The sequence below is a fragment of the Peromyscus maniculatus genome, chromosome X, assembly GCF_049852395.1.
Source record: "Peromyscus maniculatus bairdii isolate BWxNUB_F1_BW_parent chromosome X, HU_Pman_BW_mat_3.1, whole genome shotgun sequence".
NCBI lineage: Eukaryota > Metazoa > Chordata > Mammalia > Rodentia > Cricetidae > Peromyscus > Peromyscus maniculatus.
Window position 1 is genome coordinate 35594495 of NC_134875.1, and position 26080 is coordinate 35620574.

General features: G+C 42.5%; 1 protein-coding gene across 1 annotated transcript; it reads right to left on the minus strand.

Moving 5' to 3' along the window:
• Window positions 1-2220: 2220 nt before the first annotated feature.
• Window positions 2221-21090, minus strand: Atp1b4 (ATPase Na+/K+ transporting family member beta 4). Its single transcript, XM_006981568.4, has 8 exons — window positions 20938-21090; window positions 16785-17031; window positions 12920-13048; window positions 12557-12661; window positions 8463-8659; window positions 7167-7223; window positions 4659-4754; window positions 2221-3970 (listed from the first exon to the last, which is right to left on the minus strand). Exons 1-8 carry the CDS (start codon window positions 20998-21000, stop codon window positions 3809-3811), a joined length of 1056 nt encoding a protein of 351 aa, XP_006981630.1. The 5' UTR covers window positions 21001-21090; the 3' UTR covers window positions 2221-3808.
• Between the last annotated feature and the right edge of the window lie 4990 nt (window positions 21091-26080).

Genomic DNA, 26080 nt, shown 5'->3' on the forward strand with positions numbered 1-26080 from the left:
ATTTGCTTTGAGAGACACTTTGTGTGGTCAGATATACCTGGGAGTCGCTTATCCAGTGTAGTCAGATTTTTCTTTGGCTACCAGCTCATAAATAATGACATAGAAACTTAATATTAATTATGAAAGCTTAGGCTTGTTCCAACTAGCTCTTATAGCTTAATTAACCCATTTATATTAATCCACGTTCTGCCACGTGGTGTTACCTCTCTTCCATCTTGCATCTCCTGTTTCCTCCCCACATCTGGTTGGTGACTCTGTCTTTCTTCTTCCCAGAGTCCTCTCTGTGCCTGGAAGTCCCACCTATACCTCCTGCCTAGCTATTGGCCATTTAGCTCTTTATTAAGCCAATCAGAAGGAGCCTTGGCAAAGACACATCTTCACAGTGTACAAAATGATTATTGCATAATAATCTAAGCTTCCATTGATCATTTGCCGAGTTTCTATTTAGATCTTGTTTCCATCCCCCTATCTGAAAGCATCACTCAGTGTGCCATGTCCTATATAAACAAACAGAACAATTTATTGCAGGATTCAACTTTGATAAAGGAAGATGCTGTCCATGATGGGGGACAAAGCAGGAAGACTGTGACTTTAAGACCAGCCTTGGGGTACAGAGCCAGTTTCTGTTTAGAAAAATAAAGGTGGAATAAAGTGACAGGGTAAGGCTGTTATGACAAAGTGATCTTTTGAGAAAACGGAGAAAGGATACTGGAAAGAGAAATGCCCTCAAATAAAACAGCTTTTAGCTTCAAGTCCCTATAGATGAAACCCTAAGAGTTAAAAACAATATTAAGAAGAAAACTAGTCTTGAATTAATAGGTTATCAGCTGTCAAGCTTCCCCCTGCCCCCATATGACTTGTTGCCCAATATCCCTGTGGTGGAAAAACCAGAAAGAAAAATTCATATATTGCTTTTTAATTTCATTTATTGTTGTCACCAATTCCCAAAAACAATATGAATATTTTCTACATGAAGACCCCGAGTAAATGGATGCCTAAGAAAGATTACTGTAGAATAATCATTTTAGAGGAGTGGAAAGTGAAAAATTATACACAAAGTATAGCAAGAACAAAACCATGAAGCCATGTGGAAGTACTATTTCTCATTGACAATCAAGTAAAACCAAGTGCATTGCAACAGATGGTATACAAATCAAACCCTAGTACAGCACAGTATGGGAGCCTGGTTAAATTAATCAACTAGAAGTTTATTGAACAGTTAGACTCTCACATGAATGAATACACTCATTAATCCAGTTCTGTATAATATCCAGTTTTGTATAAGAAAGCTATTTTTTCATGTTCCAGCTGACAGCCCAAACTGTCTAAGTACTTTTCAATATTTCTTTGAAACTGTGGACATGATATCTGCCACTGAATGAGAAACACACATGACAAAATCATTTCTAATTTCTTATCTAATAGTTAAACATATTCTACAGGACCATGTATTATGTATAAAATATAGCACCAGTAGTTGGATTCCTGTGAAATGTTAACTATCTTAACTCAAGTTTGACATATTTCAGAATGTTTGGGATATGATTTTTCAAAAGATGGTACTTCCTGGTAAGCAGTGGCTCTGAGTGGAAAGAGCACTGGACCTGGAGTCAGATGCAATGCAGGTTGCTTTCCTTAAAGAGCCTTTCCAGATCTGATGGTGTGTACTCTTTTGTTATTAAATCTTGAGAATTTGATAGAGGTCACTTTGAAATGGTCTCAAGTTGTTGTCTAGGAAACTTGAACTTGTTGAGTAAGTAGGTCTGGAGGAGTCAGTTTCTTTGTGTCTGTGTGTTATGTAGCCCTGCTGTCCTGCTCACCTTCAGTTTCTTGTTAAATGTGGTCAGCCCCTCTCTAGTCCATGGAGAACATTTAGACGGGGTCTGGAAGGGACATCCCCAAGAGCAGTAGCAGTCCATTCTTCCACGAAACCCAGAGAAAAGCACCATGTTAGGAGCTAGATCAGTGTCTTCTAGTTCCCAAGCTCAACTGGCTCAAGTTCCCAAGATTAAATACTTCCTAAATGAGTTCGCTTAACCAAATGTTGCTTTTCTTCTCAGCTTTCCTTCTCTTCTACTCTACACGTGTTTATATCTCCACATCAGTGTCTGACTAGAGGAAACCACAAGCTAAATCTGATCCAAAGTGATCTCAACAACTTCCTCTCCAATCTTTCTCTTTTATATCCAGTCATGAGTAACAATAACACTATGTCAAGCTCAAAACCCTTCCCCCAATTCCTGTCTTGGTCTTGTCTTCCCTGTCTTTAATTCACCCCTTATGTTATTACTGCCCAAGGGCTCTTGATAAAATGCAAATGTGCTCCCAGAGATTCCCTGATTGAAACACTTTAAAGACTCTCTGTCACTCAGCATCCCTGAATACTCATACAATTCACTCTCCCAGCCTTTCCTCTGAGCTCTCATGTGAACTATTCAGAAATGCCAAAGCATGAGATTTCTTCAAACTTATGGCTCTGAATGTGTAATTTCCTCTGTTACTTTCTCAGTCGGAGAGAGCTTGGCCCTCACGTTCCCCATAGCATTCCCATATAATACCACTTGTCTTCCCCCATCAGTCTTCCAGCTCCCCGTTTTTGGAGAAACTAAACATTGTAGTGTAGATTCAGACTCTGCAGGCTTCAAGTAGAATTTTAGTTTGCTTTGGACCCTGAGACACTCTGCTATTCTGTAATGCTTGCCTCCTCTTTTTGTTCCAGCCCTCCCCCTGGTGGAGGCATTAAGAAGCAATTGGAATGGTCACATGGCCAAAGAAAAAACAAAGCAACTTGGCTGATCCACAACCTGGATAAACATCTGCCTCATGTGATTTTTAAAGTAAATGCAAAACTGGCTAACGAGCATTAGCTTCAGGGAGGCCTGGAAGGAGCTTTCTCTCTTGCCATATGTTGGTTGGAGAACCCTAATTTCAATCCCCAAGGTTGTAGCTGGGGAGTCAAGGCACCCATCCCTGCTGATCTCAATGAAAAACCACACAACTATCAAGCAAATTGCCTAAGAAGATTTGACCAAAGAAGGTTGTTCATGTTTTCTCTTCTGCTAGGAGTTGAGAAAAACTTGTTTGCAAGAATTTTTGCAATCAACAAGCAGCATGCCCCTACTCTAACAGTTCTCCTCTTTTCCCTCCAAAAAAGTCTCACAGAAGCTCTTCATCTCTAGCCCAGATCAATAACCTGTCAGCATCGCCTGCTGTCCTGGCAGGAAATAATGGAGTCTTGAGTCAGTATTGAGTCGCCTATGGGAGACAGCCAAATTTTCAAGCCCCCTCCCCTCCCCCGCCCCCATATAAAGTTCTGTAGGGAGAGTGGTTTTAGGTATAGTATAGTCTGGGTTTGTCTGGTGTTGGTTTCTGAGGAAAGACCTTAGAAGGCAGTTTTGAAGGTGAGGTGGGGGGGCAGGGTTTAGAATATCCACCTGGCTGGGAATAATATCACCTCTAAAACCAACACATTTTTAGAAAACATGATAGATAGTGTCCTGACAATGGTGAAGGCTATCAGATACTGTTTGTGTATATAGTGAGACTTCTAGCAGCAAGAATAGGTTTGAATTTGAGGGAAGGAGAGGAAATTAATATAGTCTATTTGTCATCGGGAGAGATGACCTTCAAGAAAAAGCCAAGCAGGTCCCATAATATCACTTCATACACACGTCAAAGGCAAGGAAAGATGATCTGCTGTCTTAGGCGTCCATCTGGCTGTGTCTTAACTGAAGAAAAAGGAATCGAGGGGCTACCAGGGCTAACACAAAACAGAATCAGAACTGCTGGGAGTGGCCCCCCAGAGTCCCTAGGTTTTTATGTTCAGGGTAAAGATAATCCTCCCCACAAAGCGATCGTTGATGACATCATTTACGATGCCTTTGCCCTTCAGCTGGCACTGGACAGGCACCGCCTGGTTCTTCACCACATCTGTAAAATGCATTGCCACCAGAGGGGAGGTGTAGTTAACCTGCAGGCGAAAGAACAATGAATTCTAAATGGGCCAAGATGGCAGCAAGGGGTGGTGGTGGTCAGCGACTCAAGGCAGGTTAGGGTAACCTCAGCAAAGGGAACTGTGCAGACTTCATGATGTCAAGTCACAAATGATCACAGCAACCAACCTGATTTCCCTGCTTCGGAGAAATTACATGGCTCTCTCATAAGTCAGTGTCAAGATGTCTGACTATCCTCTGGGGGGAAGCCAATTCTGACTCAGAATGATTTGATTTTATGGCTATCAGACCATAAATCAAACTAGAACTAGTATACCTCAAGATCCTATACTGGAGATGAAGCCTGCACTGGCACACAGGTATGTATGATCACTTAGACATTAAACACACTGTTAGTAATCTGCCTTCTCCTGACTTTGCTGCTAATTAGCTGTGTGATTTTGGGTAAGTCTCTTTCCCATTCTGAGCTCCAATTTACTCATCTGAAAACTGAAGTGCTTAGATGAGACTATATATGACAGTCTTTTGGATTTGGAAAGATCTGTAGTTGTTAGGAATGTGGGGGGGGTCCCCTCCCCCACTCCCATTATAGTTTACTCATCTGTCTGTTACTATCACTGCTCCCTAATTCTCTCAAATCCCAGGCAGCCCTTCCTTTGTCTCTGAGCCCTTTAGGAAAGAGAGAGAAAGAAGGATACAGCTTACATGAGTCAGTTTGCCATAGTAAGGGTAGTAGCGGAGGTCAAAAGAAGCCGACTCTGGGTAGTAATTGATGGATCGAATGTCGTTTTCATCACCTTTCTGTAAGCAAAGGCAGATAGATGTAAGATGTTGGGTTACAGAGAGAGCTAGAGTCTAGCTTAAAGGGACTTGGGCTCAGGTAAAATTAGTAAACGGGGCGGTGGTGGCACACGCCTTTAGTCCCAACACTCGGGAGGCAGAGGCAGGTGGATCTCTGTGAGTTCGAGGCCAGCCAGTTCTACAGAGCAAGTTCCAGAACAGGCTCCAAAGCTACACAGAGAAATCCTGTCTTGAAAAAAAATTACTATGTGACTCTCAACCAATTGTCCCAAACCTAAATTCAGAATTGGTTAGAGCTCAACACTGACTTGTCCATAGAGAAACATTTCCAGGATGTGACTATGCCTTGGCTTTACAGTTCAAAGAAAATCATATAGAAGGCCTGGGTTATTGAGGGCAAAGTTTCTTTGTATGGCTCTGTTCTGGTTTCTTGGGTCCTAGGCAGAAGGGCTCGAAAGGCCTTTGAGTACTTGGTGCTGTTCCAGAAAGAGCCTATGATTGTAGCCTATCTCCAAAAAAAAAAAAAAAAAAAAAAAAAAAAAAAAAAAAAAAATCACAGTGTAGTGCACCACCTTGGATTTTGCTGCTGAAGTAGATATACATTAGGGAACATTTCCTAAGTCCTCATTGTAGGTTCAGTTCTATTGGAAGTCAATCCCACAGGAACCTGATGCATAGCCATACAGTCTGTAGTTAGCTCACCTGAACTCATGCTTCTGTCCACATTCTCTGTACTGCTTAATCACAGTACACAGAATTCAGACAGTAAGCCAGAGGAACAAAATAGTGGGGGATAATTAAATAGGGCTACCCTTAATCACATCACACCAGGGATGGAGGGCCCAGGAACTATGGCTGATATAAGCAGCGACAGTCTGGGGGCTCATATGGACAAAGGGTGTATCTCTACTACCCAATTACTCATTAGGGCCATAGGATCACTTCTGTCAATAGATCATAACCAATATGTTGTACACTGTGCACTGTGTACCCTATAGTTCAATTTTGGTTATTACCACATCCTGCTTGATTGCTACAAGTGGGTATGGATTTGGCCAGTATTGATTATTTTTTAAAAAGTGTATTGAAGTTAATATTTCTAATTTTTAAAAGCACCATTCTCAGTAAGGCTCAGTATATAATAACTTGGAAAATGAACAGCTTACATTAGGGAAATGCAAATAGAAGTTGGCCCAATTAATGTGTTAGATTAAGAGCTAGGGATATGGCTCAGTGGCACAGCACTTGCTGTTACTTTAGACTGCGTTGCTCTCTATGACTTATTCATATATTCAAAAGCGAGTGAATTCATCTTTAATGATGGCCTGTGGGATCAATTCCATTAGTTTGTAGTCATATCCCACATGTGACTTTATGCACACACACGTACATCTGAACAGAATGAATGCTCTTCTCTTCTCACCTTGTTCTGCTGGCAAATGTTGTCTGACCCAATGAAGCTCATCTTCCTTATGACCACTTCCCACATGGAACTGACTGTTCTCTCTTCTGTGTCCCCATGGTTCCTTTCATTCTTGCTGTTAATATTTCTTGGCACTGATTTCAGTTATGTTTACCTCGACATCCCCAACAGCTAGTTAAACACTTGTATATAATAAGTGACCAATAAACACTTGCTGAGTGTGGCTGAGTGAGTACTGTCTTTTTTTTTCTGATCTGCCCCTGTGAAGACTAGAGTTGTCTGCTTTATTTCTAGTTCTGACAATGACTATTTTTGCAATGTTTGCAAGACAACTGTCCAAGGCTAGGGGATACAGATGATGTCACTGAACAAAAGGGAGCTATTGCCTGTTTAAGAAGCAATGCAAAGATCCAGGGCTTTTGCCTACAAAGGAGCTAATTGGTGCAGATGAGATAGGAGTTAATGGTCCCTTGAAGGACAGTTAATTAGCATATTAATGGACTTCTGTTTATACTTCCCTTGTAGTCATTTGTTATTGCAACACCCAGTGCCACTGGTCATTGCTGTAAAATGTGAAATTCAGTTTTAAAATCAGGGACTAATGACTCTAATGAAAGCTGCTTGTTTAGTTCAAAGAAACAAGCCATTAGAGCTAAAAGCAAGAGTGTAAACAGAATCCCAATTAATGTCTTGGCACAGTGTTGTTCCCTGCTGTGGCCCCTAGCTGAGGTTCAGTCTCTGGCTTTCACAGGTGTAAATCACACACACACACACACACACACACACACACACACACACACACACACACAGGCACACACACTGAATGCTTTTTGGAAATAGTTCTTAATGCATTAAAAGGAGGAATAATTGCGAAAAACACTAATGCTTTTTCTACTCACCACCCATGTAGAAATCTCTAGAATAGAAGAATTATCTCTGTTTGCCTGAAATAAAAGTGCTAACCACACTTACTCAAAAGGATAGTTTACCTGAACTTTGCAGGACACCTTCACAGGATCTCCAAGCTCAGGACGAAAACCTACAATCTGGTGAAAGAAAATCAGTGTTTGCTTCATTTATTATTTATTTATTTATTTATTTATTTATTTATTTATTTATTTATTTATTTATTTATTTATTTATTGTTTATACATATTTATAATTATTTGGGTTTTTCAAGACGTGGTTTCTCTGTGTAGCAGCTCTGGCTGTTCTGGATCTTACTCTGTAGACCAGATGACCTCAAACTTACAGAGATCCATCTGCCTCTGCCTTCCAAGTGCTGGGATTAAAGGCCTATTTATTTATTTTTTAAGAAACAGATTTCACAGCAAAAATGGAATTTTTCTTCCTGCTTTTGATTATCATTCCTCATACATAAATTTCATCTGTTCCCCCTTTCAGAAATGTGACAAACAACTTCAAAGTTGCATAGCCCAGCTTGCTCCTTGATATATTTGTGTCTTAGGTTCATACACAGAAAAAAAATCCTGCAAAATAACCAAAAGGATGTGAAGAACTTTCTAGTTTCAATAAGACCGTATTTGGCAAAAGGTTCCACCACTCCCTAAGGAGGGCATGATTAAAAAAGGTGCATTTAGTGCTCCCTTTGGCAGCACATATACTAAAAAAGGTAATTTTTAAAGCATTAATTATTATTTTATTTTTATGTGTATGGGTGTTTGGCTTGCATGTATGTGCATGTACATGAATGATGCCTGCAGAAGTCAGAAGAGAATCTTGGCTCTCATGAGACTCGAGTTACAGACAGTTGTGAGCTGCTATTTGGGAGCTGAGAATCAAACCCAGGTCCTCTAGAAGAGCAGCCAGTGCTTTTAACCACTGAGACATCTCTCTACCCTGGAACAGTACATTTTTAAGTGTTATGAAAACGTGAGAATTGCTCTCCATCATGTCCCCATGTCAACCCTGTGCTCCAAACATCTCAGGACACTCCCATTTCATTTCTGAGACACAGTCTGGCCTGCATCTTGAGACCCTCCTGCCTCTGCCTTCTGAGTGTTGAGATTAGAGACACACTCCATTACATTCAACTAGTGGCCTTCAAGGGGCAGCTTTGTGTATGGGAAAGAAGAATGACCATAGGAAATGCTCAGGAAAAAATTAATCGGTCAGCTTGTCTGGTTGTTTGCATGCTTGATGCTGTGGATAAAAACGTCCAAACCTGCAGTGTACGAATACCAGAGTCCAACAGACATGTGTTTTCTACACTCTCCTACTGCACTCATCCATTTATCGCCAACAGATCCCAAGGGCTAAGATACCCGGTTCATCTTGAGGAGGATGCAAGGCTGTCCAGTAGAGTATCCAAAAGTAGGGTCCTCCAGTCCAGAGCAATTCTTCAGGAAGGAGCGTTTAAATTGGCAGGCCTTCTTGTCCTCATCTTCATCTCCATCTTGGATGAAGTACTGTCCCGGAGGACAATCTACATTCATTTCCTCTTGAAGACTGTCATTATAGCCTACAGCATATGTGGGTGGCAAAGGGTCATGTTAGAGAGGTTCTAGAAGGGAAGCCCATGCTTCCAGTGCTTTTCTCTAAGTCATTTTCCTCACACACGCTTGCACTCCTTCGGAAGTCCTCTTGTTCTGCTTTAATCCTTGCAGGTATTAGGTACCCGAGGGCTATTCCTAGCATCATCCCTCTAGGGCAGTGCTTCTCAACTTTCCTAATGCTGTGACCCTTTAGTATAGTTCCTCATGTTGTGGTGACCCTCCAACTATAAAATTATTTTTGTTGCCTCCTCATAAGTGTAATTTTGCTACTGTTGTGAGTCATAATGTAAATATCTGAGATACAGGATATCTGATATGCTATACCCAAAGGGGTTGTGACCCATGGGTTGGGAACCACTGCTCTAGGAAGCCTTCTTGCCTCTCAGCCAACCTGATGGTCTAATCCATTGCTTCTCTTTTCCTCAGAACTTTCAAATGTCCATCTCGGGATTATAGGTTGATCATCTTATAACTTTTCTCTATTTCCCATTATTTCTTTGTGGACATGGCAAACACCACAGTTGGAGTGGCCATCCCTTCTATTCTCAGAGAAGAATGGACCTCTATTAGTAGATTTTGGAAGAGGGACTGTATCATATCAAGGCATAGAATATGTCAGGAGGCTGTTTCTAGGTTAAAATTCCTTAAGTTCAACTTAGGAAATGTCTCCCTTTGAGGTCAAGGACAGGCAGCTGTGGTAGGGGATCAGAAGGAATATGGAAGAATAGGAGGAGAGAAGAGGAGGGAGAGGAGGAGGAAAAACCAACAACTCCTCAACCTCTAAGAGGCAAGTTATCACTGCAAAGGGCTAGTTTACACTGAAAGCTAGAAACCAATGACAGCTATAGGATCGCCGAGAGAGGGGCAGTGAGGGTTTCTCTAAGATACTTTGGGTTCTGGGCCGTTTATAGCAGCACATAGAATATAGTGTTTGTCCGAAAACACATCTCAGACAGAGAACCAGGGCTATTTGTGTGTTCACTATTTGAGCCCTCGATTCCATAACACTGGGCTTTGGAAATTCACTGCATCATTCTAGATGGTGGATCTTGGTGAACCCTCTTGCACCCAGACATGCTGTCATGTCTGAAGTTGCTCACCTTTTCAGAAAAGATTGTACCTATGACCCACCAGAGGTAAGACTCAGAAAGGACTGCAGTCTCCACATCTAGACAGGTTGTGACTTGGATATAATGTTATTGAGATGTAACTGGTCATTTTTATTTCTTAAAATTCCTTGACTTTTAAATACTGAATTTCATCGAAGTTAGTATACAAAAGTAGGTTTCACTATAGTATTTTCACACGTAGATACCATTTTGTCTTTATTGATCTCCCTCTATTGGGAATTTTACTTGCAGTCCTGGGCCTTGTAAATAACAGGAAAATGCTCTACCACTAAGCTATGTTCCCAGCTTAGAGAATTTTAGATGTATACCAAGTATGACTACATTTTAATTTTTGTTTTGATGGAACTACATTTAATTCAAGGATTTGTTTTAATCTTTTTAAAGGAATAAGAGCTATGCTCAAATAATAACTTTTAAAATAGGAACTGCACTCACATGGCTCAGCATTTTTCTTGAGGTAGTACAATTAAAAATGTGACATGGGTATTGCATTTACTGCAGCATTCCCATCCTCATAGGAGTGAAACTGATGCTCTGGGATAGCTATTTCAGACACTGGGAGAGACATATTGTCTCTATTTTTTCTTATTTTCATGTGTATGTATTATGTATGTGGTGTGTGTGTAGCATGTGTGGGCACACCCATGTGCACGTGGAGGCCCACGATTGATGTTGGGAATCTTTCTGGATTGCTCTTCCACTTTATCAACTGAGGCAGGGATATGCCAATCAAACACAGAGTTCAACAATATGGCCAGTCTCACTAGTCAGCCTTCCAGGTCTCTGCCTTCTAAGGCTGGAGTTATCGGTTCTCTCCCATATCCATACAGCATATGTGGATTCTGGAGATCTGAACTTTGGTCTTCTTGCTTGCTTGGCAAGTGGCAAATGCTTAACTGCTGAGCCATCTCCCTAGTCACATGTCATCTATTCTTTAGAAGTAACCCAATGCCTTCCTGTTGTTCCCTGCCTTCACTGTCAGGTCAAAATTGGTATTTCCCCATCCACTATCTTATTGCAGGGATTTCCTCAGCAGAAATTCTGGCAATATGCAAACTTGAAATAGCTCATAAGCATTTTTAAAGAAAGACATTATGCTGACTAAGATGCCAAAAATACTTTTGTGGCCCAAAATAGAACTACATGGATCAGAAAGAAGCCAGCTCTGTCATTCTACAGGTGCCGACTCTGAAGCTGTTTCATCCTAAATAGCAGTGAGCATTACTAATACAAGGCTGAATTTTTAACTCTCGCTTAAATGGCACCAGTATAGTTAGGAAACATGACATTTCTCAGTCTTCAAGCTTCATACAAACCACTTGAAAAAGTTTAAATGGAGACTGGTTCAATAGCTGTGGGGTCTGGTCTGAGAGTCTACCAACGCCTGTGTGATGCCCATGCTGCGGACCCCTGGCTAACACTTTTGAGTAGCAAACACCATGTGGGTTCACAAACTGACTCCATTGACAGGAGATTATGATGGAGTTAGTCTCCTTTCTCTCATTTAAAAACTGAGGACAAAGGATTTTATTATGCCTGGTGAAAGGTGAAGGACAAAATGTACATGTTTAAGACTAATACTTCAGGCTCATACTAAGAGACTGTTCCCCTAAATCAGTGTATATTCTACTAGCTACTTTCACCCCTCCATCCCATTTCAGCCAGGACAGGCTACCCAAAGCAGCCTAGCTAAGTGTCCCTAGCCACAATATTTAGATGCAATAATGCAAACTTCAAGAGGGTATTCATTTATGTGTTTATTGTGAGATGGTTATCTTCCCATATAGCTCAGGCTGGTCTGGAACTCCCAAGTCCAAGTTATCTTTCTACCTCAAACTCCTGAATGTTGATTTTACAGGCATGTGCTATCATTTCCAACTTGGGGTTCTTGGGTACTTATTTGTAGCAGTGATAAAGTATCCTGACAGAAGAAAATTCCAGAAGAAAGGTGTTTTGGCTTACATTTCTGGAGGGATACAGTCCACCATGTTGGAGAACGCATGGCTGGGTGGCCACCCTGCATCCATACTTAGGAAGCAGAAGAGAATGAATGCGAGTGAGGGCCAGCTAGTAAAGCCTCAAGGGTTGCTCCCAGTGACTCACTTCCTCCAGAGCTGCTCTCTCTCCTAAGGGTTCCACAGACTTCCCAAACTACCACTGTCTTAGCTTTCAAAGAGTAAAAGACAAAGCCATTCATTTGTCTCGGAAAGCGTACCTGAGAACATTACAGGCACAAGAATTCTCGAAACACTTGAGATCAAAATGCGAGTCAGAGATTTAGTCCTGTGACTCCTTTCTAAATTGCTGCTACAAAAAAGACACCTACTTTCCCTCTTCAAGATAGCTCATCACCAGACTTCTCTTACCCCGAAAAAGGACAGGAGGCAGGGATCTTGTAGCTCTTGGAGGACATTCTCCTTTCCTCACCATTCTCTCCCTCCAGAATTAGCTTTTATAAGAGATCACTTAGAAAGATGATCACGTGGATGTGCTCAGGATTTAACTAAGTGCTGTAGGGTGTTCATGAAGAGAAAACAAGCTCTGTGCCTTAAAGAGCTCACATTGGACAACACTCAATCAGAGCGTTTTTTAAAAATGTTATAAAGGGTGCTGGCAGACATGCAGAACAACACAGGACCATGATGGGTAGGAGGGACTGAATCTGATTTCCAGGCCACATGGATTTTGAATTTTGGATTCCCACCCACTACTTTTCTTCTTAGGGGAACTTACCCTGAAGAAAGCCATTTAGGCTAATCACATAACGCTGCCAAGTTTCAGGTTCAGAAACGTTGAAGTTGAAGTTAAGGCTATGAGCGAAGGGTCTGATCATAACTCCTGGCAATGAAAACAGGTCTTGGATATATTAACCCATTCTTGGATTTTTTTCCTGTATAGATTCCCATGACACCACCCCTCAGGCAATCAAAATGAAAAGGACCATAATTTGCCAAGTACCATTTCACTTTTCCTCTTAATAATTGAATCTCTAAGTCATTACCGGGAAGAAGCAAAGTTAATTGAGGCTGAACACGCTGTGCAAGCAGCTTTCTGTCCAGAGAGTTCTGACAATGCAGGGCATTTGGGCACACTCACCAGGAGGTTTCACCTGCTCAGTGAAGGTTGGCATGTAGGGACTGATGGCTAGGAACAGCATGTACAGGAATAAGGTGATCACAGCTGCCAGCGAGGCATAGAAGAAGAAGTAAATGACTAAAATCAGACCTGTAGAGCAATTGAAGATGTCAGTAGTCAGTGCCTGCCAATAAGGCCCACCTTCCCGCTGAACTCCTGAACCATAATCAACCCAGGCAGATTCAGGATATCCTTTCCTTTTGGACTTTGTCAATCTGGAATTGGTAAAGACTGATTGTGTCAGGGGTCTAAATGCAGCTTCCCTTTACAGTGTCTCCAGTGGAAAATCTTGTCGAGCACATGATGACTATGAACAAGATTATAGGGAGTGGACTTCAACAGGGGAAATTGCTTGGGAGTCTTCTGGGCCATGGCTGATGTCCTGAGTACAGATCATTCTTTGCTATTCATTATGGCAGGTGTCCTGAAGAAACCTAGCAACTCAGTTTAAGTGATTATAGATATTTTCAAGGGGTTGAAAAAAAGCATTTCTTTTCACATGATCTGGAATTCAAAGCTTTGACTCATTTCCACTGGACTTACTTCTAATCAAGGCTTATCCTTGACTACTTATTTAAAGTCTTATTCATCCTTAGCAAAGTTTAAGTGGCTCTTCTTTCCAAAGAGAACACTAATGAAGGATGGGAAGACAGTAGGAGGAAATGGTCCTTAATCACTGATAACTTGCTGTAAGTGAACTTGGGAAAGTTGTAGACTCTGCAACATATATTTATCTGTATCCCTGACAATATCTGAAATTCATTCTTTTCATAACCTTATCCTGATTCTACCACTTCTGGCTGTTTATTCTTGGATATGATGTTCACCATTCTGGGCCTCGGTGTCCTCATCTAGTAAACAAGGACAGTAGCATAGTACTTGCTATATTAAATAAGCATTAAATAATGCATATCAACAGCATGGCACATTGCCTAGCAGATCCTAAGTGCTCTATAAATGGCATCCATCATTATTGCTATATTAATATTGTTATTATTGCCATAAGCTCAGATGCACAGTTGTATGAATTGCCCTTCTGTGGGTTGTATTAGGATTATGTTTGCCCCAGGACTATGTAGCACAGGGTGAGGCAAATGAGCTCTTTTCTAGCCTTCTTGGGGACCTCTCAGGCAAACATATTTGGCTTCAATCATTGAAGTGACATGATTTGAACGGAATCATGAGCCAGAAACTGGGAAAAAACACACAACTTCACTGTACCCCAAAATTAGTTCAAATGTTAATCTTTAAATTGAACCATGGACCAAATAAAATTGGGGAAGAGAGAGAAAGAGAGAGAGAGAGACTGACTGTAGTAATCCAGCTGGAAATGGAACTGACCCTTTACATTTGTGTAAGAGGAACTAAAGCGGAACTGGAACACGGCCACATTGATTTAGTTGGAGTCCCCAGAGAAGAAACAACCATGTCTGTGTGCCTATGGTTCTTGCCTGTTGCTCACTAGCTATCCTAAAGGGGTGTGTCTTGTGCTTCTGCCTCCACTTCTCTCCCATTCCCATCCTTCGAACGGATCAACAGCCGAGAGCTATCCTAGGGGGTCAAGAAATCCAGTTTCATGCATGAAGGGGAGTCAATGGAACACAGGTTTATTCCCTTGGCAATATCTTCTTTCCTCCTTAATATGTGTGGGCCAGAAAGCTATAGATAAGATAATGGCACTAGCAAAGAGTTCCCTTGGCTCTGCTTGGGGAGAGGTGACCTTGAGACTGTGATAGTTTAGTCTCTCACCTCCCCTCAGGCAAAAGCAAGCACTGCCCCCATTTAAACTCACCAATCTTTCTAATCCTTCCTCCTCCAGATAGATAGCTTCACCTGGGACCTCCTCTAGGTTTCTGTCCTGAATAGCCCCCACTCAAGCTTGGAGAGACCACTAAGGGCTCATTCTCTCAACTCTTTACCCAACAAAGCAGCCAATCTACTGAGACCTTACAAATCAGGGAGGGCCTTGTTCACTGTTCAAATTCATGAAGATAGCTCGCATTCTGGCAAGAGGATGAATTCTGGTATTTGAATCCTAGAACTGTCATTTACTTAGTTACTGTGTGATTTTAGGCAAGTTGCTCAGCCTCTCTAAGCTTGTTTTTGCATTTGTAAAGTGGGATAATAATATTATTATCTTGCATGATCCTTGTCAGTATTGTGGTCACTTAGCTGTCAGTAATGCATGCACTTCATGACATAGGCATCATGTGAACATTTGCCCTTTGCCCTGGGACAATCTGACAGGTGTCTGAATTGCTGGGCTAGCCTAAGACCTGTGAACCATGGGTCTGGCTGCAGCCCACAATGAAGCATCCCCATGGCTATGTTTTCCCCAAGTACTTGAACCTTTCTACCTCATCGCTCTTTGTTGGCCCGCAGCTTGTCATCCACCAGAGCAATTTAGATGGACAAGAGCTGGTGAAGTTCCAATGGTTGCTTAAGGGTTAAAGTATGGGGCCCCCTCCCAGAATCATACTTGCATTTCCCAACGCCTGTTTTTCCAGGCCTCTTTAGGCAAGGAAGAAACAGCTGTGCCCCTCTGAAGCTCCAATGAGAGGCCAGCATTTGTCTGGAGCTTCCAGAACATTGGAATGTCCCTTAAATGGTACATTAGTTACAGTTCCAGGGATGGGCAGGGGTGGGGCTTGGAACTGAGGGAGAGCAATGGGAGATGGGCGTTGTTTAGAGCCTTCACACCTGCTCTTCCTAATTCCAAGAAATAGAGCTGGCTACTTCACACAAACTGAGCTGAATTAGCAGCAGTGACTACAAAACAGACGATTCTTAGCCAAAAGGGTCTTTGGAAGGAATGGCCATCAAATTCAACAATCCAGACCTTGGCAGCAGGGCATTAGTACTTTATCCATGGCACCCACTGTTTTTTATTTCCTCCTATGGATTTACTGAGTTAGGAATCAGCAGCTGTTTATTTTTTCTTTTTCTTTTTTTTTTTCTGGGCTATGCAGAATGTGGCAAGTATTTTACTACCCACAAAATCTTCTGAGGAGAAGGCTCCATAGTAATAGTTTTAAGAAGTGAGTAGAGCCCTGGGAAGGGAGTTTTGGGCAATTTTGTGAACTAAAAATGTTGACAACATGTGATATACAGAGAAAGAGCTAAGATATGAAATTCTATCAATGATCAATCAACAAGGAAACTCAACCTTAGTCCCTAGCAATGATCTCTTTAAAACCAATTCTTCTGTATCTACCATGGACGCATAAAGCACTCACAAGCTGGGGTCTGGACAGGCTTCTGGGCTCACCTTCTTGAACACTGGTAAGTGAACTGATAAGACTTTATATACCCGAGTCAGGTTAGTAGGGCTTGGTCTCATAGTCTAGAAATTGTCTTCTACAATTTCCTTTCAACCTTACGGTTTTCACCCTGTACTGAAGTCTTATGCTGATTCTGTTACAGAGGCAATGCAGAATTTTCTACTTCCCCTTTTGGTATGTGGGGAGGCCGAGGCTTTGAGAGAAAGGGTAAATGATGAGCACATGCATAGAAAGCGACTGGACTGGGACATGAAAAACAATCCTGTGCTCTTTCAACTCACTCTCAGTGTTATTTTATATTGCATATTGAGACTAGTAGATTTCAGTCACTCTTGTTCATCTATTTAGTGGCTTTTCTGATGGATCTGATCTGTCCTTGGTCCAAGGATGTCACCAGCCATTGGTGTCTTTCTGTGAAATGTTAAAAGAAGTTTGTAACAAACAAACCCATCCAGGGTACTGTCAAGGAGCTCTGGATACCACATCAAAAGCCAAGGACACCAGACTGGGGCATTGGGATGAATAGGACTTACTGCGATTCTGACCTGTTCGGGCCAGAGACATCCTTTTCTCTGGGTCCCACAGATATTCAGTCACGAGCTGCAATTTCTGCCACCAGGCATTGCCTGTAGGCTGACCCTGACCTTCTTCCTCCCTTTCCTCCTCCTCTTCTTTTCCTTCCTCCTCTTCTTCCTCTTCCTCCAGACCAGGCACCATCATCACCTGAGCCTCTTCTTCTGCGTCCTCCTCCTCATCTGCTAAGTAGTTCTGATTTACTTCATCCTGATCATCCTGGAGCAGGGACAAGACACAAACCTCTCTGTGAAAAAAACAATCCTCATGGCATTTCACACCAGCCAGAAAGAAATGGAAACAACTCAATACTTGGAGGTCTTTCAAATTGCCACATCCCCAGAAAAATGCCCATTGTCGCAAGGGGTGGATTTTCTTTCTTCATTCTTTTGGAGGAAGCATCTTTTCTACAGCTCATATCGAATCACTATTATTTCCACAGCAGTGGTAAATTTTCCTTTCAATGTCGGGGAGGTAGGTTCTTCCTCTGTGATATCTCATGTCATGGCTCTGTCTTGGGCCTTGGCCTCCCACTTAACTTTGACCTATCAGCACTGAGCTGAGCTCACACTGAAGGACCGAGTAGTCTTGGACGTTTAGGCCTATGATGGCAACTTCCCAGCCCAAGCCAGCTTTGTCCCTAATGCTCTGTACACTTTCAGCTGCTTTGACCTCACCATCCTAAGTTGCATCTAAAAATAGGCTCCAACAGACATCAAGAGGAGAAGCCAACCTCTGTCCCCTCCTCAAAACTTCCAAGGCCTTCCTAACACAAACAAGGACTTAGATCCTGCTTCCTGTCTTAAGCTAGATGGACAGACCCCCTGGGAGATGAAATCCCAACATATACTTCCTTTGTTTTTCCCTGTAGCTTAGTTAAAAAGTTGGTTAAAAAGTTGGGCACAAAGTAAGTACTCAGCATATACTTGTCGATTGATTACAGCCAGTACTTGAGATTTGAAACAGTAATCTTTGAATTGTTTTAAGAAAGTTAAAAAAAACCAGAAAGAGAGGAAGAAAGAAAGACAAAAAGAAAAACCCATAAGTTGCCCGTGGTATTTCACATGCCTCCGACATAAAGGCTGGAGGCTTGTACCCTTGCTCTTTGGGAGTTTGCCAAGGCTTACTGCAACAGCAGAAAATCAGGCCACCCTCCCTTCTCTGTGCTGTCCAAGTCTGAAGAGTGTTAGGGTTGCTGCACCTGTTGGGGTTGGATGTGTCAAATGCAAGAGGCCATGGACTCTGTGCTGCCCCCTTCCTGCCCGATTCCTCAAAGGCCACTTAGAGGGCACTCAGCTACCCATGCTGCCTTTAACAGAGAGTTGAGCATATTGGATTGTTCAGAATCAGTAAAAGTGTTACAGAATGACAAATCTCTGCTCTCTGCATTTAGTCTGCCCAGAGCTCTCTAGCTCATGATTACAAGCACCCTTGAATTGTTCACTAATTTGTTCAAACGTACAGCTCCACATCACATACCATATCAGAACTTACGGGGGCTTCCAAATTATGATTGTCCAAATGAGCTCCAGGGAGGGGAGAAGATCTGGCCAAAGCCACACAGCAAATCCATGACAGAGTTGACAGTCTCGGAACTTGTGTCTCTTGATACTCTGCACAGTTTCTCCTCCATCACACTGAACACAAGTGGCTAGAAGTGGCTTAGCAGATTTATGAACATGATAATGTCTTAGAGTCTGTGTTCCCAAAATGTAGGTGCTTATAATCAAGGAATTCTGACTTTGACATGGATTCACAGTAGAAGGCTTAGGAAAACCAACCTTGCCTATCATTCAACGCTAAATGAATTGATGCACGTTCTTAAATGTTTCACTAGTGTGAGAACTTATGTTCACATTTATCTCCCAAATCAGGTTTTGAGCACACAGGTAGAAGGTCCACATTTCCTAACATTTTGTGGTCTACTCACAGTGTGAAGCCTACAGCAAAGCACTCGGGATTCTCTCGGCACTACTGCCTGGACTCTGGAAGAATATTCTCACAGACTTTATCGTCCTTAACCTCAGAACTCATACATACAAGATTGGCTAGTCATCATGGTCCCTGGAAACCCATGCACCAAATTCTCACAGGATTTGAAATGTGACATTTCATCAGGAAGGGTTTTTAATCCCCTTATATTTCTGGAACGGCTTTCTCTTCTTGCCTGTGCCTGATTACCACCTCTGCTCTACAGAGGAAGCAGCTGACCATGGCCACAGCCTTATTTTATTTGTAGCTATGTGCTCTCACAATAATCTTATTAAAATGGCTGTCATTAAAGTCTTATCCTCCCAGGAAGAATTAATCTTCTTGGAGCTTATTTTCCCCTCACAGAATCCTACCACCTGAGCTTTATTTCAGGAACCCCAAATCTCTTTTTCCTCTTCCCTGCTTCCAGGGATAGGGAAATGTCACACTGTGCAAGGCAGGCTTTTCCCAAAGGCTCCTTGTAAACAAAATCCTGTGTGAATTGCACTTCTATGCAATGATTGGCCACACTGTGGTAGGAAATGCTTTGGCGATGAGGACGTTCATCTCCAAGGTTCTGTTTCTGTCAGTTCCTAAAGTGGCACCACCCTCATGTGATAGTGAGTGTGAGCATGCTCAGATATGGTAGTGGGTGTGTGCTGGGGCCCTCATGTTTCCCTAAAAGGGAAGCCTGAAGGACAGAAGGTAGCTCCATTTTGAGCAATCTAAATATATAAACATATAAACAAATATACAAACAAGCAGTATGACCCAAAGGATAAATTTAGTAACATCATGCAAACGTCTAAATGCCTGCTTAATTTAAAAGGAAAAAAATTACACATACAATTGCATCAAATGATTTATTTTAACTTGATCAGATATTATAAAGAGCAAGATCCCCTGTGGCACTTAAATCCAAACTTCTGGACGAATAGTTGAAATTAAACACAACAGTTTTACCAATTGAACATAGAAGAAAGAAAACAAGTAATGTGTAGCTATATATACTCTCCATGGACCCTGACTAGTCTTAAAAGGGAAGAAAATTCAGGTATTAAAACAAAGATTCTACACCAGAGTGTTGAGAAATTCCCTTAGTGGTTTACATGAAGTTAGAAGAACTATATTGGTGTTTTTTTTTTCTTTTCTGCTCATTCTTGACAATTTTCCCTTAGTTCCTTAGGCATATAAATGACCATATGCAAAGAAAAATGGTTTATGCTTTGCTTTCTTTGGGGTTCATCTAATCATCTTCTTGGGTTTCAGAATACCCCTCCTGAGAGTAGTGTATATACACAAACACATTGATGGTTTAGAACAAAGTAAACGTAGACACATTTGGACCAAATGCATTTGTAAGGGAAGCTGGAAGTAAACAGTGATAGGGAAGGGATGTGCAGGTGTATGTGGACGAGTGTGTATGTATGTGTTGGATGAGGTGGGGTGGCAGACAAGGTGAGGAAATGGGTGACGGTGGACCGGAGCTTCAAGAGGTTGTATACCAGAAACACAGTGGAAAGAGCACAAGTTACAAACAAGATGCACATTCTCATGTTGGGGTTCCCACTAACTTCTAAGTCAATCTGGCATTCTGCTACCTTCAGACCGAGGCTACCACCAGCAGCCTCCTTCAACATAACGAGGGGTTCTGGGGACATGATGTCTAGGCTTCCTTCCAGTTCCTGTCAAGGATTCTGTGATTTTAGCTATAGTTTGAATTTCTGCCTTAGAAAAAGAGCAGCTGGTTCCCCAAAGCCACCACCCAAAGGGACTGGGACAGCTGGCCAGGCAGCGCCTTACATTTCCACTTCTCTTTCCCTTTTCTCCTGGCCAAACTTCTTGCAGTGAAGCCTCTACTCTGGTCTGCCAAAGGTCTATTCATATTCTAGACTTCTAAGATAAAGCTTATTCCCTGGTATCTTCTCATTCCTTTATCTCTGTTCCCCCACAAAGAGAGGAGCCCTCCTTCCATTCAGCAATTTAGGGTGCCCTGGGATGCTGGGAGTCACTTTCCTCCAAAGTCTGGGTTTTCCTAAACTTAGTTTATTCCTGTTTATCTCAAGGCAAGACAGCCACAATCCAAGGTCTACACAGCACCCAACCCAACCAATTAAACAAGGGCAGCAAAATATTCGGCTCCCCGAGACTCACAAGTCTGTAGCGATAACCATAAGGAAAGGCCGGAGCCCTTCTGGAGCGGAGTTGCCTTCTCATGGCTGTTCAGTGGGCCAAGACGCCGCAGAGGCAGGCGAGTAGGGCAGAGCTCTGGAGCTTGTGCTGGTACAGGAGACACTGGTTGCTGGGGACACTTGGCGCCTACTAAAAGTGAACCTTGCTGGCACGAGCCCTTCCCCAAAATAATCTAACATGCTCCGCTCTCATTGGTTGGCCCCTTCCTGGAATCAAAGGAAAGCCCTTTTGGAAAAGCAAGCTCATCATTACAGAGGGAGGGGGAGATATTCTGGGTCACGAGGATGAGCAACTCACCGCCCCCTTCATGTGCCTTTCCACCCCTTGCCCTTCTCCAGCACCAGAAATATGATGGGCTCAATGGAAATCTTAAGTCATATTTTTCTCAATTGAGAGTTGGATATCAGTGTGTGTGCAAGGGGGTGGGGCGTGGGTGGGAGTTAGAGTGAGGGGAGATGTCCAAGAATAACTTGCTTTTTTCGTAAGGCTGATCTCATGCAAAAGGATCTAGGGTGTCAGGGAAGATTCCCTTTGCTCTCCCTACCCACTTCTCCCCACGCTCTAAGCCACCTATAAAATATTCCTTACCGGACCAGTTCATGAACTCCTAAAAATGTGTATTATGCCTTTTAATTTTAGGTGCAACGCTCCTGCCTTAACCCTCCCTATTCCAAAGAGGGTCTTGGATATAAAGAAGCATTTTTCTAGGCCACATGTCACAGTGGCCCCATCAGTCACTGCCCCTCATACACACACCCTTGGAATCCCGGCCAAATTTCTGTAGTGGTTGAGATCTATATTTATCCCTTAGCATCAGGGCAGGGAACAAGGCAGAACTTTGCAGTGTCAGTTTCCCAGACATATATAACTCTTGAAGCCAAAATGGGACCCAGCAAAAGAAAATGAATAGAAACTGCTAAGAACATTGTAGAGCACTTTGGGTCTGTTTGGTCCACCACTCTGGGGTCTGGGTGAAGTTTGTGATCCTTTTTTTAAAAAGTTGCTCCCTACCTCCATTTCACCCAGGTGGCTGAGAATATTGCAGAGACTAAGGCAAACAGCACAACCACTTAGGTATATTTAATCATAATTCTGTGTCTATGCTGTTCTGGTGACAATAGCTTTAGTTGTGGTTAACTTTAAAAACTTCATTTCTTTTAATGTCACTCATCAGGACTTTTCCAAGACACCCTGGCCCCCATGTTTTTAAAGAGAAGCCACTTATGAAAAAGAGAAACCCACTTCTCTCTTTGAATTTTAATAAAATTAAGGTATATTTCAGGAATGATCATCACTGAACACATATCTAGTTCTGTTTCTTATACTTTCTCCACACCAGTATTTAGTGTTATCCCTAGTGTTGAATATGATACATCTAAGGCCCATGGAAGCCTCAAAACTAAACACAGGATCCATTAACTGGCCCTATCTTCCTGGAGGCTGGAGGGATGGCCCAGCAGTAAGAGCACTTTCTGCTCCTGCAGAGGACCTGAGTTCAATTCCCAGAATCCATGTCAGGTGGCTCACAACAACCTTTCACTCCAGCTCTAGATAAAGTGATGCCCTCTTCTGGCCTCCATGGATACCTACACTCACTTGTGCACCAGCACACATACAGAATAAAATACTTAACAAAAGAGAATATGATCATTTTAATTCCATTTCAAAAATCAAGAATAGGGAGACAGAAGATTTGAAGTGACAAGAATTCAAGTAACAAAATACTGCAGTCTCCAGAATCTTTTATCCCAATTAGCTTAATACATACTCCGTGTATTTGCAATGTATTTCAACTACAGTCCAGACTGCCTTCTGTAGTGCCAACTGCTGGGTGGGTCGGTGGAGGGACCCCAAGTCCTGTAGGATGTCAAAACCAAAAAAAAAAAATCTGAATGTGTTCACACTTGGCTCTAGTTAAAAGAGAAGTTGTCAGAGTTGGAGGGATGGTTCAGCAGTTAAGAGCACTGACTGCTCTTCCAGAGGACCCAGGTTCAATTCCCAACAACTACGTGGTAGCTCAAAAGCATCCATAACTCTAGTCCTAGGGGATCAAACACCATCTCTGGCCTCCACAAGCACAGCATGCATATGGTGTGCAGATATACATGTAGGCAAACACACCCATTCAAAGAAATAAGTAAGAAACTATTTCTGTCAATTAAACAAAAAGACAACATGCTCAACTGTGCAGCAGAGTAGAGCCAGAACTGGTCAGTAGAACAGTGGCTGCAAAGGCAATGGAGGAGGAATAAAAAGGGCCTTGAATATGACTACACATTCAAAGACAAATTATTCAGGTCTCTAAAACTTCATGCCTATTCCTTGGACAAAGTATTAACAGCTGCTCCCCAACCTCGGCCCCATAAGATTTCCTGGTTGTCTGCTCTGGTAAAATTCTACGGCCATTGACAACTGACAATTGGGGGCAGAAGCAGTCTTCTAGATTGTTTTTTCTGCTGCTAATAGAAGGAAGAGATGAAAGAGCATTTTAGAGAATTTTTGACATTACCATGTGACGTAAGCTAATCTGTTCTTGTGGACCATTTCCATGTAGGTGTGTGTGTGTGTGTGTGTGAGTGGGCAGTGTGTGTCAGAGTCATCAAAGATCAGCTGTAAGCCTTCTCTATCCAGGGAGTAGCTAGATCCTCGGACTAGGGGTGAGGAGTAGGATGAGGGCAGGGCAGTGGAGCTTAAGAGTTGCTTGGTGTTAGTCACCCAGGCACTGTGGAGCATGCTCTAGAATCCCTTGTTTCTCTTGGCATTAGTCACCTGTGGACTCACTGGATAAGTCACTTGAGCAAGGAAGTGATAGGCCAAATTAGGGCCTGAGGCTGCCCATAAACACTTCCTAACAAAGGGTGTCCTTCTTGAAGTGAAAGGAAGAGGGAGAATTCACTTGGGGCTGCTATGGTCAAGGGAGGGTTTCCAGAATAGGCAGGCCTCAGGCCAGACCTTGAAGGGCAGTACTTCAGACTGGAATAGTTACGGCCTGACTTTGATGGTGTCAGCCTAGTTTCTGGTATCCAATGTTCACCCCCCTCCTGAACAGCTAGCCTCTGAGAAACGGCCAGTAGGCAAAGCCAGCAGGCTCACTGGCTAAGATCAGAGGGTTTCCTTGACCTAAATGGTCCAGATTATGGCCCCAGATCCCTGTTTCACTGGGTTCCAGGAAAATCCCTTAGCACATCACATTCCAAAGCAGTTTCCATCTGTCGAGTACAGTTGTAAAGTAAGAGATGCTTTCATTTCGAGGGACTGAAGGCCATGGGTTTGTGACTATATAAGACTAGACCCCCAGGGGAAAAAATGAAGGCTTGGGAAATTGTGAAGTCCTTGTGGAAATTCAATCCTATTTCTACTGGCTAAAAGGCACTAATGAGTATAATACAGACGAGAGATGCTGGTTCAAACAAACAACTAATTGGAATTAAGAAAAGAAGTGTGCAGAGGCCCATAATGAATGGATATGCTAATTGGTCTTCTTTGCTAGCCCCTTGGGCTTTGGCTGTGACATAGACTAGCCTATTAGATGCCTGCTCTGTAATAGCTGCTGAACGCTGGGGCCCTTTATTGCCATGGTAACATTGATGTCTAGAGTCTAGCTGAGCCCTGGATCTCTTAATTTACTACTCAGGCGGCTACAATTCTTTGGGTTTTATTATTCTTCGTGCCCCGGGTGCCAGAGTGGCAGTGAATCATGCTTATTCATCCTCTGCACCACCCACGGTGCCTTTGAATAAGTCAGGGTGTCTCTTACTGTGTGTGATGAGCAGATTATTAAGTTAGAGCCTATTTCTGCCTTAGCTAGGCTGGTACCTCTCAGAAACCCAATGTGCCTCCGTAACTGCGTACTTACCTGCTGCCTCAAATGGATTTTGGCAAGCAGAATGATGGCGCTGCAGTGGACCCATAGTGGTCCAGCCTTCCGGCAACTTTTGCTTGCTTGATGAGTAAGGTGGAGTGGCGCAATATAGGTGGGGTCGCACTGACTGTGAAAATGGGCTTCAGAAACACACAGGGAAGAAATCATTTCAGAGTCCCTGCTGGGAAACGATGCCAGAAGTTTAAGTTTCTATGTGGGAAAGCACATCCCTTGTTCTGAGTGACTCCAAAGGAAAGCAGTTGCCTCTAAAGGCAAAAGCTACAGGGGTAACAGATTTTATTTTTGGAAGATTTTTGTTAAACAAATCTAGTCGGAGAGATCAGTTCCCTCTGCAGGTTAGTAAGCAACTTGTTATCGGAGCTGCTCAAACGCTAGTGTCATAGGACAGAGGTGTCCTAAGCACTCACTGTCAGGACTGAGGAGTAGGAAGGAGAGCTTTGTTGCATGACCTCACCTAAGCTTGAAATGTTCTGTGTCTATATCTAATGCTGGCTGCTTTATTAGGACATATGCTAAACTTGGATGCTACTTTATATGCACATGCACTTTATTCAAGAGTACATATGCTAAAATTGGGATGATATTCTATATGTGTGTGTCTGTGTCTGTGTCCAGCAGTAAGTGAGAACTTCGCAACAGGTGCAGACATGCTTTCCTGACACCTCTATCCCTAAGAAATGGGTGCCCTCAAATTGAATGTTCAAGGAAGCCCTACATTACAAATGACCCTTTTGAGCAGAAAACAGTCTTTGGATTGTTGGTGTGTGTGTATATGTGTATGTTGGTATACATTTATGTATTTGTGTGTGCCTCTGTATGTTTGTGTGTTGCTGTATATTTGTGTGTGCATGTGTGTTTGTGTTTGCATACATTTGGGTGTGTGCATGCATTGGTTATATGTGTCTTTGTGTGCATTTGTGTGTTTATGTGCGTGTGTTGCTACATATTTGTGTGTATGGATGTGCTGTTGCTCATTTGTGTATATATGTGTGTGAGTTTGTATGTATTTGTGTTTATGTGTGTGTTGGTGTATACGTATTTAGTGTTTTTGTGTGTACATATGTATGCATGTGTATATGCACGTATATGAGTTGTGTGTTTTACTGCCTCCTTTTCTTTGCATTCTCAAGAAAAATTGGTACACAAAGAGGGAAACCATGGACTGCACCCATTTTGCACACATTGCACAGAGGATGGACAGTGAGTGTGAGAGATCACCTT